General features: G+C 33.0%; 2 protein-coding genes across 2 annotated transcripts; one reads left to right on the top strand and one right to left on the bottom strand.

Annotated features, from left to right (window-relative positions):
• Positions 1–487: 487 nt before the first annotated feature.
• On the bottom strand, positions 488–6,806 carry HOS1 (ubiquitin-protein ligase). The gene is made up of 10 exons (XM_007039706.3): positions 6,509–6,806; positions 5,782–6,175; positions 5,511–5,645; positions 5,237–5,412; positions 4,460–4,864; positions 4,200–4,358; positions 2,752–3,249; positions 2,250–2,387; positions 1,258–1,988; positions 488–1,098 (listed from the first exon to the last, which is right to left on the bottom strand). Exons 1-10 carry the CDS (start codon positions 6,623–6,625, stop codon positions 939–941), a joined length of 2,913 nt encoding a protein of 970 aa, XP_007039768.3. The 5' UTR covers positions 6,626–6,806; the 3' UTR covers positions 488–938.
• Positions 6,807–11,087: 4,281 nt separating this feature from the next.
• On the top strand, positions 11,088–12,596 carry LOC18606218 (chromogranin (DUF1639)). Its single transcript, XM_007039703.3, has 4 exons — positions 11,088–11,847; positions 11,942–12,013; positions 12,125–12,169; positions 12,287–12,596. Exons 1-3 carry the CDS (start codon positions 11,254–11,256, stop codon positions 12,128–12,130), a joined length of 672 nt encoding a protein of 223 aa, XP_007039765.3. The 5' UTR covers positions 11,088–11,253; the 3' UTR covers positions 12,131–12,169; positions 12,287–12,596.
• The last annotated feature ends 3,316 nt before the right edge of the window (positions 12,597–15,912 follow it).

Raw genomic sequence — 15,912 nt, 5'->3', positions numbered from 1 at the left:
TCTATATCTATAAATATAAAGGTTGTTTGCTTCTTAATTGTTGTCTTTTTAAAAGTCCACAAAGCTTTTCTTTAATTGTTGAGATTACTCTCTTGTTTTTTCCAAGGAAGTATAAAGTAGAGAATAAAAATAATAAAAAAAACGTAAAATGCATGCATAAACTTTGATTTGAGATCTTCATTTTAAAAAATAAAGGGTAATTATATATCATTTATTTATCTCATCTTATTTTGATTAATTGAGTTTTATGTCCTTTCATAACATATTAATTGTTGATTCTTATCCCCTTACTTTATCATTGATTTTTATTTTAAGAAAAATATACATACTTATCATTAAATCAAATATTCAAATATATAAAACTTAATATATAATAAAGTCGGTTACATTCGAAGGATTAAATAAACTTTTTTTTTTTCTTACTCATTAAAGCATATACCGAATACTCCATTGATTTTGATTCCTCGACTAAACATTCTTTCTCTAATTCAGCATGCAAAACTTTGTTTTTTCTTTTTGAAAGAAACATAAAAAGATAGAAAAGTTGGGTTACAGCTCGACAAACTGAGAACTATGAAAAATGCTGCCTTGAGCTCACTTTTAGAAAAAAAAAAAATACAAAAAAATATGGGTGATCCTTGATGAATTGATCCCCCTTCAATTATCCAAAAACTTTGTTTCATAATGATATCAAGAAGACAACCATGGCCCATTGCCCCGCTGCTCTGGGTTTGTGATATATGCGAATACCAGACCAGTATATGGCAGAGTTGGACCTTTCTCCCTCTCCCATGGAAACTGTGAAACATGAGCAAAGTAACTCTCCCCCAAATTTACAGGTTTGGGTCACTTGGTCACTTCTGGTTCATTCGTTACGAAAAGGGCAAGAATATATATTCAGATAAGAGAATGGTGTATTACATTGGCAATGAGATCTTTCATCTTCGGGCAAATCTCCTTGTTCTATATCCCCTCATGGGGGTTGCACCGACTTCTACAGTTCTCTCTGGACTCTGCTCTTCCTCATCACTAGTTTCATCAGATCTCCATCTCAGCCCCACATTTGCATTTCTGTCCTCAGAAGACCTCTCTCCATGGCTGCAAATAGGCCAAAAATCATAAACAAGGTGACAAGATGATATGGTAAAAGTTCCACCCATCTGTAGCTATCACGACATCTAGAACCATATTGAGAGAATTAACATAAGACAGTTGCAAAGGAAAGAGAGAATAAGAAAAGAAATTAAAAATCTTTACCTCCAAGAGACATCCATTAAGTCCTCTGTAGGAGGCACTTTCCAATGTCCATCATCTCTATCTGATTGGCCCCTCTTACTAGAAATATTTGAACGCAGGTTATTTGCAGAACCTTTAAACAAACCATAGCTATTGCTAGGTGTTGATACAGGATTAGCTGTCACCCTTCGGGAATATGGAGGACTTGTATTGCGGATTTGGTTAACAAAACCATTTTGCTCACCCTCTGAAATGATTTTATCAGATTGTTTTTCTTGAAGGTGTCTGTTTGGAAGCTCCCTCGATGGACTCTGACTGATTCCTTTTAATGGTGTAGCATATGTGAGACTTGCACGACAAAGTCCAGAACTTGAGATGTCATCAAATTTGATGTTTTTGGCTACTTCAACATTTGATACTCTTTCTGCATCTGCAAATAACCTCCCCTGGAGAATTGAAGAAGATCCCTGGTTACCAGCTTGAATGTGAGAATTGTTAACATATCCACCAAATATTTTAGGAATTTCAAAAACTGGTGGTCTCAAAGGAGTAGCCATATGGTCTGTTCGTAGAAAAATGGAATCAGAAGTGGAGGGAACCAACAAACAGGCTGACTTTGGTTCTTGCAACTCGGGAAGACTAGATCTTGCTGGCATTTCATCCTCTTGACCAGAAGCAACCACTATATCAGACAATGTACCAGTCTTTACTTGTTGCTGCAGGACTTCTGGCAGCAATTCTATACCTTTATCCTGTTGAAGAAAAAGTAAGGAAGTCAGTAGTTTCATCATGAATGCTATTTGCTACCAGTGCCCTTAAACTGCACCAAGCATGGAAAACAAATTCATTCTTAAATTAGTTTATTAAACAAGATCAAATCCAAAACCATAAAGATGAAGAAAGAAGCACCCACCCCCCTCCCAAAAAAAAAAAAAAGAAACCAATAAAAAATGACAGAATTGAATTACTTTTATAGCAGCAATGAGAATACCCTCAAAGTTCAAAGCACTTACAACCAATTCTTTTCTTTTCTGACATTGTGATTCCATTCTGGATAGAACTTCTTCATTGACAGAATCATTTGAAATGAAGTCTTGCTCCAAGCTCCAAAGTTTAAGATTAACTTGATATGCCTCAACATATCGATAGCGCTGGATTAGTAACAGAAAACAAGTTCATAAGCTTGAGTGATACACTGATAAAATTTATTGCAATTAATACATAGTAATAATCATCTATTCAACCTAGAAAGAAGCAATCCTGAAAGTGATGAGCAATCCATAGTATCAGGCAATAAAGAGAATTATATAGCATCTAACAGTTATAAAATGTAAATCACGATAAGAATGAAAGGCATAAACATAAGATGAGTAGCCAACAACATACAGCCCCCATTTTACCCCATAGAGCCCAAATGTTACACCATTCCATGCAGTACACATCTAGACATCACATTAACAACATAGGAGTCAAGATGATATCCCTTCATTAATCTTTCATTATTCTCTAATTTACCTGAAGATAGAACACAACAAGGAGACTTCCAATAGTAGTTGAAGGGTCATCAGCAGCACAATCTAACAGGCATTTGTGGATATATTTCTCCTCATCAGAATTCCACGGCAACTCTATCATTCGATCTACCAAGTTCGTCCGAATACATAAACAACAAAACTCAGTGACCAATACTTCTATCCAGTCCATCCAGGACCTGCATTGACCTTTCAGACCATCAAATGCCTCCCCACTTGGTCCATAGTTGAACTTCTTTTCCCGGAGTTTTGTACTAAGCATTCGCTGATATGTAAATGCTTCCGTCAAAAGCCCACACTCCACTTTCACCCGAACAATAGTGACAGCCTCACTAAGCAAAACCAACTGTGATCCACCATCACGACCAGACCAACGTAAAACCATTTGAGCTGCCTCAGGATTCTGCCTTTCTAACAGAACTCGTGCAATCTTAGGATGAGTTGCTGGGCCACAGATCTCTGGAAGAAGTTGATGACATTCCTAAGAAATATGATTTAGGGAAAATAATCAGAACATATAATAATATTAAGAGTGAATGAGCATAGCTGGAAGGACAGAAAATAGTTCCTTATTGGCATCCCCTAAATTCAACAAGCACTGTGATTCCATACAAGACAATGGACCACAGTAATATAGTTAAATAATTATTTTGGATTCTTTAAGCTCAAAACATTTTTCTTTGATTGGGCAGAGAGTGGAGTTGGAGGAACTATATTAATTCACTTAGATATTAGTCTATTAGAATTCACAATTAAAAAAAGAAATGACCAGTTGTTCTGGGTGAAAACAAAAGAAGCTACTGTGGACAAAATTAGTGGTCAAAGATAAAACAAAATACCATTTAGTTTGAGATTTCACCAGCAACAGTAAAATCCACTATATAGTAACAAAGGTATGCTATATTCAGATCTTCTCAGTACAGGTACAGCTTATGTCAAAGCTTGAGCATTCACAATTAAAAAAGGAAATGACCATTTATTCTGGGTGAAAACAAAAGAACCTACTATGGACAAAATTAGTGGTCGAACATAAAACATGATACCAATTAGTTTGAGATTTAACCAGCAAAAGTAAAATCCACTATATAGTAACAAAGGTATGCTATATTCACATCTTGTCAGTACAGGTACAGCTTATGTCAACGCTTGAGCATTCATGTTAGAATAGAAAGCATTTAGATATACTGCAAAAGTCACTTCCGTATGCAACCTGGAAAGTCACCTACCAATCTACACACCATAGTATAATTTAATGGCAATAGTAATAATCGGACCAATCGATTTAATTAGGAGGTCACAGGAAGTTAAAGGAGCAAATGAAATAGGCACAAGTTTATATGATTAATCTGAAATGTGTACAGTGCCATGGCAACAAGCAAAAATAGGCATTTAGACTCAACAAGCTTTTGCAAGAATAATTACAGAAATTACCAGCAAAGCCTCATCTGAGTGATCATCCAGAAGACAGAAAGTGAATGATTCAAGCAATGAATGCCTGCTTATACCAAAGGAGGCTGCAAAGTCATCCACAATATGTCTCCATTCTTCTTCAGGCATACTCCAATGCCGATCAAACAGGTAATATAGTAACTGCATCTCAGTTAAGAAAATTATAGAAATTCGCCTAACTAAAATATACCCAATCGACACAAGAACCCTAAATGAAGATCACATCAAAGAGACAAGGATACAATTGCTTGCTTTGCAACCACCAAATCAGAACTACCGCGTAGAAAGAGTATGTCCACAGCAGCTCGGAGGTTTTCGAAAGGATAACATCCTGTCATTCCCTCTATTTTAGACCTAAAAAAGGGCAAGGCTCCGTTCTTCTGCAAAAATGGAAAATCTGACTCTTCTCCTATCTCCTGGTCATATGCCTGCTCTATTTCAAGATTTGCTAGTGCATCTTCAATGAAAAGAGAACCAGCCAGTCCGGTGGGGTCAGCTGAGTGATCTACCACATCAGGCCATGCACGCTTAATTGCAGCTGATTTCCTTTCACGGACAAGATTACGCCAGGATGTGAAGTTAGTATGACGAGACCTCACATGTTCCAAGAATTGATGCCTTATACACCATATTGCTATCTCAAGATGCTGAAAATTTAGAAAAAATACTGTCAGAAAATATTGATAATTGCATGACTGGAAATACCTATATAAGCTGTAAGGTTTACTCAGACACTCTTTCTTCAATTTTCCAGTGAAATGCTAAAATGAGAATTTTAATGATGTTAATGACACAATAATGTATAGTATTCAAAGACAAAAAATACAGAGAGCAGCATTACCACCAGAAGTTCAGATAAGTACAATGATCAAATGACATTGATTAGTTTCTCACAAATTCTACACTCCATTCTTTTATTAGTTGGTTTTCAAGATTGCAGGTTCTGAGACTTTGCTACAAACATATTGCAACTGAGAGATGGTAAAATACGGTACAAAGTTTGCTTATTTGAACCAAACCTGCTTTGTCTTCAATATACTCTCTTGAAGGTGGTGCAAGTCATGGAGCTGTGCCAAAAGACGGCCCTTGAAAGATGACTCCAAAACTTCAAGTACACAGGATAAGCCGGCTAGATGTACTGAAAACTTTAGAAGGGAACCTAACCTACTTTTCATCTCTTCTACCTCAAGATAATCTGATAAAAACAGTTAGGGAACACCCAACATATATGGCATGGGCAAATTACCAAAATAGTATAGTTCTCAAAGAATTTCAAAAAATTTATAAGGATACATATCCCTTGAAGTTCTATTGCAATGTTTTTAAATGTCCGCTTCACCCAATCCTTCACAACCTTCTCATCCAGCAACAAAGCAGTGACAGCATCACTGGAAACAGCAGTTTCATCCATACATATATCTGTGACATCTGTTTTTTTTTTTTTCTGTTAAAGGAAACATGAATTTCTAACATATGCCCAAGACAGCAGTATTTGGGACATGTTATAAAAATATAAACAAATCAATATACTAAAACTTGACATAAAAAAACAGCAAAAGGATACAATGACAAACCAAAGAAACCAAGTTATTCTCCAAGGCTCCATCAAGAAAAGAATAAAGACGTTGAACATCAGCAGTCAGCTGATTATCCCTATCTTCTTTATCTTGAAACCTCTCATCACCTCTTCTCGAAATGAGGCCAGCATCTATGCAGTCATCATAAAGGCGAAGGCGAATTCTAGTATTACCATTTTTTATCAATGGGATTCTACAAATTGGACAAAGATCACACCGTTGACTACACTCCACACATAATGAGGCATGTCCACACGAGTTCAACACATACTGTACATAACGTCCACAGCTTCTTAAATCTCTAGTTGCTCGGCAGTACTCAACTTTGGCTTCATTGAATAACTCAGTAAGGTCGATGGAAGCCAAGCGTTCCAAAGCTTCCTGAAATTTAAATTAGAACGAAATATAATTTCTCACAATATAAATCTCCGGTAAACATTACCCAAGCTATATAATAGTACATTCTATCATTACATACGCTATAAATTCACCTCAACTAAATTTAAATAAAAAAACAAATTAATTGAACTTAAACCCTACTATTTGCAAAAAACAGTTTCTAATACAATCAATTATATGCAAGCAAATGTGAACGTAGTACCTGATTACAGTACCATTAAAAGCGGCAAAAAAGATATAAAATAATTTAAAAAAAACTAAAACCCTAAAGAAACACAAAGAGTTAGGGTTTTTGCAGCCTGCAGGGATATGTACCTGAACAGCTCGGCTACTGAAGTTAAGTTGAAGAGGAGGAGCTGGCGATCTAACCGCGCGAACGTTACTTGTGGAGCTTGAAGGGAAAATCGGACCGTTGATTTCGGTTTTCTCCATTTCGTTTGTCAGTTTTGGTAAGGATTTGTTTCGGAAAATGAAGAGGAAATGATGTAAAGCGAGTGAAGCTTGAGACTTAAGAGTGTCTTCAAGGGCTTAGGGCTAATTGAGCGGAAAATTCAATTAAAAAAAAAAGAATTTTTGAGGGACAGAAATTTTTTTTGAATTTGGAGATGCGAATGCCAATTTGGTGTTTGCGCAATCATGGGACGATGAAAAATGGGTTTGTGTCGGGTCGGTCAGGTGGCCCAAGCCCAGTATTTATTCGGTTTATATCAATGATTGAATCAGCCCACAATGAAAAAAATGATCTGGTCTTAACTTTTTTATTTTTTATTAAAAAATATAAGATCATTATTGTACCCAACAAATTTATACATTATTTAGAAAAAAAAAAAAAAAAGGTTTTACAATCAAAATGAAAGAAGAAAAGAAGGCATTACCTGTCGTTAGTTGACAAAAATTGACTAGTCGAACGGTTTGGAGGGGCTTGAAACGCGAGACACCAGACAGGGTCAACAGACCCCATCGGAAGGTGTGGTTTTTTTTTTTTTTTACTAATAATATTTTTGTCACAATAAGAGTTTCTCTTTTTTAAAGGTAAATAGTCAGTACAACAGATACAATTAAATGAGATAAAATATTATTAATTTTGAATGAAATAAAATATTATAAATTTTACATTAGTAAAATATAGTGCATTTTTAAAGCTTAAGGCTGTACGAAATTAGACTTAAATTTTGACTCGTGATAATTTTTTTTTTAAATCAATAAATTTTTTTATCTTTAATTCAACATGGAAAATTATAATGAAAACTTTTTTAATTCAAGTTAAATATAGTTTGTTGTTGAGGAGTGAAATCTCTCTTGAATAAAATTTTGTGAGCCTTCATATATGGAATCGAAATTCTTTATATATAAAGAGAGATCTCAATTGTTAAAAAATTCGTAAATAATTTTTATAATATTATATTAAAATATGGTAATCACCATGTTTTCGATTTTTAAATCTCAAGTAATATTTTCATGTTTTTGTAACATAATAACTATGATTTATTATATTATATTAAATATGTATCTAATTTGTAATTATCTTTACACCTCAAATACAATTTATTACATACAGTTGATAATTTGCCAATCAGTCATACCACATTCCCATTTATCAAATCTTGTTCCTTTATTTTCTCCTACAATTAGAAACCTTACTCTTTTTTTTTCAATAATAATAGTAACAATTACACAAATAAAAGTAAATAAAATATCAAAAATCATTGTACTATGTAGACTTAACAGTTTGTATTTCCATGTCATGTAAACATAGGATAGACTAATACGTTTAATAAATGTGTAATATAACACGATAAGATTAACACATTTATAAAATGTGTAGTGTTAAATTTTATACGATGCGATATAATTAATACAATTAAAATTTATATGATTTATAATTTGTATTAATTAATATAATTAACATGCAATTGATATGATTAATATCATTAGAACAATTAAATTAAAACATGTACAAGTAAAATATGATTTTATTATTCAAATTTACAATAAAAAGTATAAATATAACAATATTTACCAAATATAATAAAATTCAATATTATTAAATATTAATCATCATAAAAATATTAGTATTTATATAAATCAATAAATAAGTCTCAATTGTGTACTAATCATATTTATTATATTAACCTAAACTCAAATTCATTTAAACTCTTATGTTGAATTATTACAAAATTTAAATAAAATTTTATTATTTTATTGTATTAAATTATGTTTTTATATTTTTTTGAATCAAATAGAACAGTTATTATTACTTATCATTTTATATTTCATAATATTAATATGACATATTGACATACGATAATGGATAGTAACTATGACATAATGATACGGTATTTTTAATATTGTATACCAACACCATGTTAACATAAAAAGATAAACGATATTTTGATTAATAATAATTAATTTGACATATTTGATTAAAAAATATATATATATAAATTTAATTAAACGTATTCACGACTTATTTGAATTTTTTTAAATAATTTGAAGTTTTTTTCAACCATTATGCCTATTTTGTGTTTTATCAGTTGTCAAAATTTTTTTTTTTTATATTTAACTCAAAAAATAAGTTGGGTTAACTAAAAAACTATCCTCAATGCACCAACCTAAGAAAAACGAATAGATAAAAAAGAAAAAAAAAAGCAAGTGGGGCTTAACTTTGACTAATTTATTTTTGAATTCTTACTATTAAATTATCCACTGTTTACTTCAAAAAAAATATATATCCACTGCCATATTTGATATATTTGATGGCAAATTTGTGTTAAAAGTTATATCAATTAAATAAAAGTTTATTTAATCCAAAAGAGCTTCCTTTTATGCTAACTATATATACAAATTATTTATATTTTATATATGTTTAATTTGATTCAAGTTCATCAACACTTAAATTTATTTTTTAAATAAGATAATAATTTAAGAAATAAAGTGGCAATAAAGAGCTTTGAAGGATGAAAGTGATAAATAATAAAATAAAAAAGTTAGTATTTTCTATGTTTACGATGGAAAATAAGTAGTTTATTTTCCACGAAGGCATTAGGGAGATTCCAAACTTAACCCATCAAAGAAGTTATCATTTTCTCACGTGAAATTTCCTTTCGGTTATCAGAGCAGAGGTCGTAGCAGACACTTTTTGTTTTCGAATCATATTTTAACTTGAAACAAACAAAGCTTCTAGCTAGATACCATCCGATTCAAAGAGTAGTATTCCTTTGACTTTTGGAATTTTCTTTTCTTGTATATGTATTCAATTTTCACGTTTTGGCCCTTGCGCACTTAATTCTCTTCTACTCAATTTTCTATTCATATTTGACAACTTCCAAAGTATGAACCTTGGGATTAGTCTTTTCCCAATTGAAAACCTACCAATCAAGGGCTAATACCGTGATATTATATTTGATAATTTTATATACGATACAATAATATGATATGAATATAATTTTTTATTTTTAAAAAAATGAATTTTTAAAAATATTATACCTACAAAATATAAAATCCACGTGAAGAAAAAACCCGATTAGCAAACCTAGCAGGAGGACAAAGGATAGTTTGGAAATGAAGAAATACTTAAGAAACGTTTATCAATTGTTCATTGTGGAAGCTTTGCTGTTCTCCCTGCTGATCTGTATTCTCTACCTTTCCAAGTTTAAATGGAAAAAAAGAATAATTTAATCTTAGAAGTACAAAACATATTTTCCTAGTGTAAATTTCAGGTTAGCAATATATAAAACCATATTTTCATTCAAAATAAAAGGTTATACATATATTTAAATGATTAGCTAAGGGAAACTGAATTTTTTTTCCTTTAAATACTTAATAAGCAGTGAATATTTAGAACGTGAATTAATTTTTTCAAAAAGATAAATGTGGAAAGTACAAAAATTTCACTTTTATGTAGAAATGTATATTGACCAAATCTATGCAAGATTTACACCTTGATATACTTGTTTTTGTAGTTTTTTCTTATGAAATTAAATTATTCGTGCTTGTATTTTTTTTTTCTATTTTCCCTTAAGCTTATTACATATAAATATGCAAGTTATCTTAGTGTTGGAATTTATATAACCATAGATGGGTCCAAATCTAAATCCCTCACAACAATAAGAATTGTTTTTGTAATTAATAAATCTAGAAAATGGTTTATTATTCTCGGCCTATTACTCATGTATTAGAGATAAATATTTGACAACATTTTCTAATTACCAAATATATTATACAATAAAGTTTTTTTCGAAAGGCTAAACAATAAAGTTTGAGAATCAAAATTGAAAAAAATGATCATTAATAATAAGGGAATAATTCGTCTATGTATCTGATAAGATATATTTAGTTTCTAAGTGCCTTATCATGATTCTCATCCTTTAAAAAAAAAAATTTTCTTATCCATAAATAATCATAAACCATTAACCATTTATCATAACTGCTTGACAATTTGTTTATTAATTATTGACTACCTCTTATTAGGATTATATCAACATCATTTATAAATATTTGCATGCAACAATTCAAGAAAGAGTAAGTGAAAATTAATAGCACGATCACATTTGCTATTAATATAAAGTTTGTATCTTGCTTCTTTTAAAAATTGTTTAAATTTCAATTATTTTTTGTTCAACATATATATTTTAATTTTCTATTAAATCAACCGCTCTGATTTTACAGTCGATGGGTCCCACATGTAAACGGTGTAAAGTAAATCGGACGCTTAAAATTAAAGTACACCCACATATGCAAATCATACGTCACAAAACCGTCAAAAAGTACAACACCAGCGTAGCATCTCCCTTCGAGTACAAAAATGTAAATAAATAAAAGATCAAGGTCAAAAATGCCATAACGGAAAAAAACCCGGGTGCTCCCGCTTTTGTATAAGTGACCTACGCAAAATTTCGGTTCTTCAACAAACACATTAATATTTCTTCCTCCTTGGCTGCTCTTCCTTTGCTCCGCCACTTCCTCCACCGCGCTCTCTCTCTCTGTGTTTTTTAGGTTCAAAGAAGCGTCGTCGTTTATGTATAGTTGTTCTTTTTGTTGGTTTTCGTTTTATTATTTTGATGGCAACTGCACCAGTAAAGTCTCAGCCTTTACACAATTTCAACTTTCCGTTTCTTAAATGGGGGACCCACGGAGGTGGTGGTTCTTCAACCTCCAGTGCCGACCACCGACGTTCTCCTGAATCCGACTCGGACCACGACCGTCTCCGTCCGACGCGTGTCGGGTCACGCTCCACCCGCATTCAACGCTTATCTTTCCTTCCCCCACCAAAACCCATCAAACAAAGCCACGGTGAAGACGAAGAACAACAACAAGAAGAGCAGCCGTTAAAGCCGCACAAAAATGAAGCTGAAGAAGAAGAGGATGAGGAGACGGTGCAGAGACCGTGGAATTTGAGGCCAAGGAAGGTCGTGGTTGAAACGACGGCGGTGGTGACAACGGCGATGGAGAAGGTGAGTGAAACGGCAGCGCCGAAGTCGATGAGATTAAGGGGTTTGGCTGAAAATGGAGGGATTGTAGAAAAGAAAGAAAAGAGGAAGTTTTGGATAGCTTTATCAAGGGAAGAGATTGAAGAAGATATCTTTGTGATGACAGGTTCGAGGCCCGCTAGAAGGCCCAAGAAAAGGCCCAAGAATATTCAGAAACAACTTGATGTAAGAGCAAATCTTTCTGTGTTTTTGTTTTTTTCCTGTCTCTTGTTCTTGATTTTGTGATAAACATTTATTCTTTTTATTTTTCGTTTTTTAGGCTGTTTTTCCTGGGTTATGGTTGGTTGGTACAACGGCTGATGCTTATCGTGTTGCCGACGCTCCTGTTAAGGTCTGTCGCTTAATCTAAATGATCATGTGAACTTGTTTGTTCCAAGGATCATTAGCTGATAACTGAGTTTGTTTTTAACTTGTCTTGTTTTTGTTTTTTTTTTTTGTACAGAAATAGATCTGCGTTTAGATGCTTAACAGATAACCAGATACAAAGGTTGTCACCAAATTTCTTAACTTTTATGTGTTTTAATGTTGTTTTTACTTATTTTGGGATTTTTTCGGTTATCTTTTCATGTCCGGAGCTGAAATAGTTTGATGATGGTGTTTGCAGGGGATGGTTATGGTGTTAGTGAATTTGGAATATCTGGGAGCTTTGTAGGGTATGGCACGTTGAGACCTCATTTTTTTGAGGTATAATGAAATATGATGTTTGTAAAGAAAAAGGAAAAGTATGAAGAAAGATATTTAATTTCTTTTGTGTTGCGCAAAGGGGTAAAGTAGGGATAGAGTTTTAGTGGTTTTTTTTTTTTTTTTTTTTTTTTTTTTTTTTTTTTTTTTTTTTTTTTATGCTAGTCCTTTAAGACATCAGATATGAACAGAAATATGGATGAAATAGAGCAAATTTCTTTCAAGGCATTTTATTTCAGTATGCCGAATTCTCGGTCTTGTAAGTTCTCTAATCTGTTGATTGCTTATAATGTTTGACAGGCTTCCCTACATCGGTGGGGGGCAGAGTTTCAAGCCGTATAGTTAATTTGCAATCCCTAATCAGATACTTGATTTATTATTGAAGGCACTGCATTCTTCCTTTGAGCTTCAAGTGGAGCACCTGATAAGGTTTAAAATTTATTAGTTGGTTGCATTTTTTTATTCCTGTTTTCGGCACCCCTTATGATATGTTTTTAGCTTTTATTTACTAGATTGTCATTTGCAATTGGAGATTTTATCATGGGGAAATCTTTCTGCTGCCTATGCATTTTGATTTTACAAAATTTCATGGCATTTCACAAGAATAAACTCATTATCTCACTTAAAAATTTGCATAGCCTGAGTTTGAAGACTTTGTCAGCCCATGCTTCATATCTAGGATCTTTTAGGTGCTTGTCAAAAACGGTATCATTCTTTGAAGGTTAAATAAGTGTAATGCTTGTTGGTTCAATCAATACCAAGATTCACTTGCTAGCATATCTTAATCTATAGGTGCTTGTTCTCATTAATAATTATTGTCTTACCTTAGATGCCAACAATCCCTTTCAATAATATTCCTGGTAATAATAATGGAAACTTGCGTTTCAGTAGCCACAGGAGTTTAATATCATTTCAATTGTCTGTCTTAATTCTTGAAAGTTAGAGTATGTGGGCTTTCATAATTTTTGATGGCGGCTAGTTAGTTTCTCAGGGAACTTGTTTCAAACTAAGAGTGGAGGAAGCTTTTTATATTGATGCCTTTTTATTTTTGTCCATTTTTCCCGAGTACTATTTTTGTTAATTTTTTAACTCTGGTTTCATACCAGTTTTCTTTCTGCTTATTGGTATCGAGCAGGGTCTGTGTTTTTTACCTTCCTTTTGTAAATAATAAAATGGGGGTAACAGGATTAATCTCAACACCCCCTCTCTCCCAAAAGATAAACAAAAGTTATGCCGATTTTCTCATGAACTACTGTTAAATGTGCCAATTTTACTTGAAGCGGGCTCATTTCTTGAAAATACACTTTTCCAATATTTTTGCATGCGTAACTGCCTGGTGAAGTATTAAGTAATCGGTGCTAAATATGAGTGGAAATGAGAGTTTCCAAATCCATTACCAGCCAGCCCTTGTAAGACCTTCTAATACTTTTCTGTGTCATGTTCTTTTTGAATGATTTGACTCTGAATTGATCTGGTGAACCTTTTATAGCCGAAGCAGAATAAATCTGTCATCTGCGTTTGCTCATTTTCTTTTACTTTATTTGATTGGGATTTCCTTACTGGCTAGAAATCTTTATTTTGCATTTTCTAGTTAATAAATTACAGGCCTAGTCATTACTGATTATTGAAAAGATTGAGTTTTCTCTTATAAGGTTGGGAATGGGGTTTAGCCATGAGAAGTGTATCTGATTGATTCAAGTTCAGTAAAGGCATCTCACTGTTTTTGTATGAATCACTAAATACATTTGCAGTGATACAACAATTTATTTAGAAGATTATACCCTAGTTTGTGATCTCCACTTCTTTCCCATCCGCACATTAATCTGCATTTGCAAACACAGATGAAAACCAAAAGGGTTTATAATCAAAGTTAGGATTCACTTGTATGGTGTAATGTTTTATTTTCCAAGATTAGGCCACCTGATTCAATGGCATCCGGTTCTAGGAAGTAGGCAGCATTACTTTATTTAGTTGATGAGTGCAATCTTTTTCAGGTATTATCCTGATGGGAAGCCTAGCTTTTATTGTTTTAGAAATTAAGACAAGGAAACCCAGATTTTCTAAAGTTCAGATATTTAGTTAAGAAAATTTTTTTTCTTAAACAAGAAGGTAAAAATGCCGTTGGCTAAAGAAATCGAGGTATGAAGGGTATATATGAATCACAAATGTAAAAGAAAAATTTAAGCTTAATTGATTGATCTAATACAACTTTTGCTTCTCCTCTTGGAAACAGAAGATTTAGGCCACGATGGTTATGGTTGGCCATCCATGATAAGATTGACATAAACTCTTGGCCATAATTTCTTTTCAATCTTTTCCTACCCATCATTAATTAGTTCTTTCTTTCTGGGCATTGTGTTCATGCTGAAGAGGGGTCCCTCATGCTCTCCAGTTTAGTTAACTGTATCTTTCTTAGTTTCAGTTCCTAAGTCTTCGCAATTGTTTCCTTTCTAATGCATTAATTAATCACGGTGATAGCTTACGAGTGGTCAATCGGCCAATAGTTTGGGCCAGGACGCAGCACACGATAGGCCCGACCTTTTTGTTTACCTCCCTCATTTTAGATCCAAAATTGCTACGTGTGAAGTTGAATTCTTGGTTTTGATAGTACGATAAAAGATGATTTTGCACCTTAAATCTTGATTTCTTTTGGTTTTTTTCTCCTTTCTAAAACAACAGGCGCCCGTGAAGAGTGTGCTACAACTACTTGGCAATGTTCTCGTACTCCTTATATTAGCAACAAGAAACCCATGGCATAGTGAGATAATCTAACGAGTTTTGCAATGTTTGTGAATTTTTCATCAAGTCAATATGAAGCCTTGTTCGGTTACAGGCTATCTGAGTCAGAGAAAGTGGTGGTGAGAGGGGAAGAGCAAGATGGAGCAGGAAGCTGCTGCTCCTCCGCGGTGGTTCAGTTCAGGCAGTGTTACTTCCTCCCATGCACATCCAGAGCAAAAACCAATGGTCCTTGGGTGACAAATACGAGTTAGAAGGTCATAACAAGAGGTCAGAACTGTCTAGTAAAAGTTGAGCTGGGCTCGTTTCAGAAACGGGAAACGCCAAACTTGGGCTCTTCTTTCAATGTTTGAGCTCAGTCCAAAATAAGTTTATAATAAACGATGACTTTATTACATAATGATTACAATAATAATCAATGGTTATATTTGTATTATTATAATATTAAATTTTGATGCAAACCTTAAACAAAGTTACATAATTAATTCATAATTAAGGTGAATAATCAAGTTACTTGTATTGCTATAAATAGAGGTAAAACAATCAAAAAGAGGTACAAGTTTGACTTTAGTTTAATTAATTAACTAGATGAGCTCATCCTTAAGCTTTAGCTTGTTATGTTAATAGAAGAAATGATGCTAGTTTCCTGCTGTACACTTTATTCTTATTCGTCAAAAGCATATGAATTTCTTCTGTAATTTGTGTTTTTCTCTCAACATTGTCAAAACTGATAAAATAATTAAAGGGTGTTATGACGAAATATGGTTGGTAAATTTCACTTTCAGCATTAAATATTCTTTCTTTAATAAACCC

Source organism: Theobroma cacao, chromosome 3 (assembly GCF_053813885.1).
Source record: "Theobroma cacao isolate CCN51 chromosome 3, ASM5381388v1, whole genome shotgun sequence".
Classification (NCBI taxonomy): Eukaryota; Viridiplantae; Streptophyta; class Magnoliopsida; order Malvales; family Malvaceae; genus Theobroma; species Theobroma cacao.
This window is presented reverse-complemented; position numbering and strand designations above follow the sequence as displayed.

What these genes read in the sequence shown, in the direction of transcription:
- HOS1 (XM_007039706.3), bottom strand. Translation starts at nt 6,625, where the DNA reads ATGGAGAAAACCGAAATCAACGGTCCGATTTTCCCTTCAAGCTCCACA. An exon ending in TGGTTGCAAAGCAAGCAATT is followed by an intron (nt 4,359 to 4,459) that starts GTATCCTTGTCT and finishes ACTGAGATGCAG; the next exon opens with TTACTATATTACCTGTTTGA. An exon ending in ACTCAGATGAGGCTTTGCTG is followed by an intron (nt 3,250 to 4,199) that starts GTAATTTCTGTA and finishes CATATTTCTTAG; the next exon opens with GAATGTCATCAACTTCTTCC.
- LOC18606218 (XM_007039703.3), top strand. Translation starts at nt 11,254, where the DNA reads ATGGCAACTGCACCAGTAAAGTCTCAGCCTTTACACAATTTCAACTTT. An exon ending in ATATTCAGAAACAACTTGAT is followed by an intron (nt 11,848 to 11,941) that starts GTAAGAGCAAAT and finishes TTCGTTTTTTAG; the next exon opens with GCTGTTTTTCCTGGGTTATG.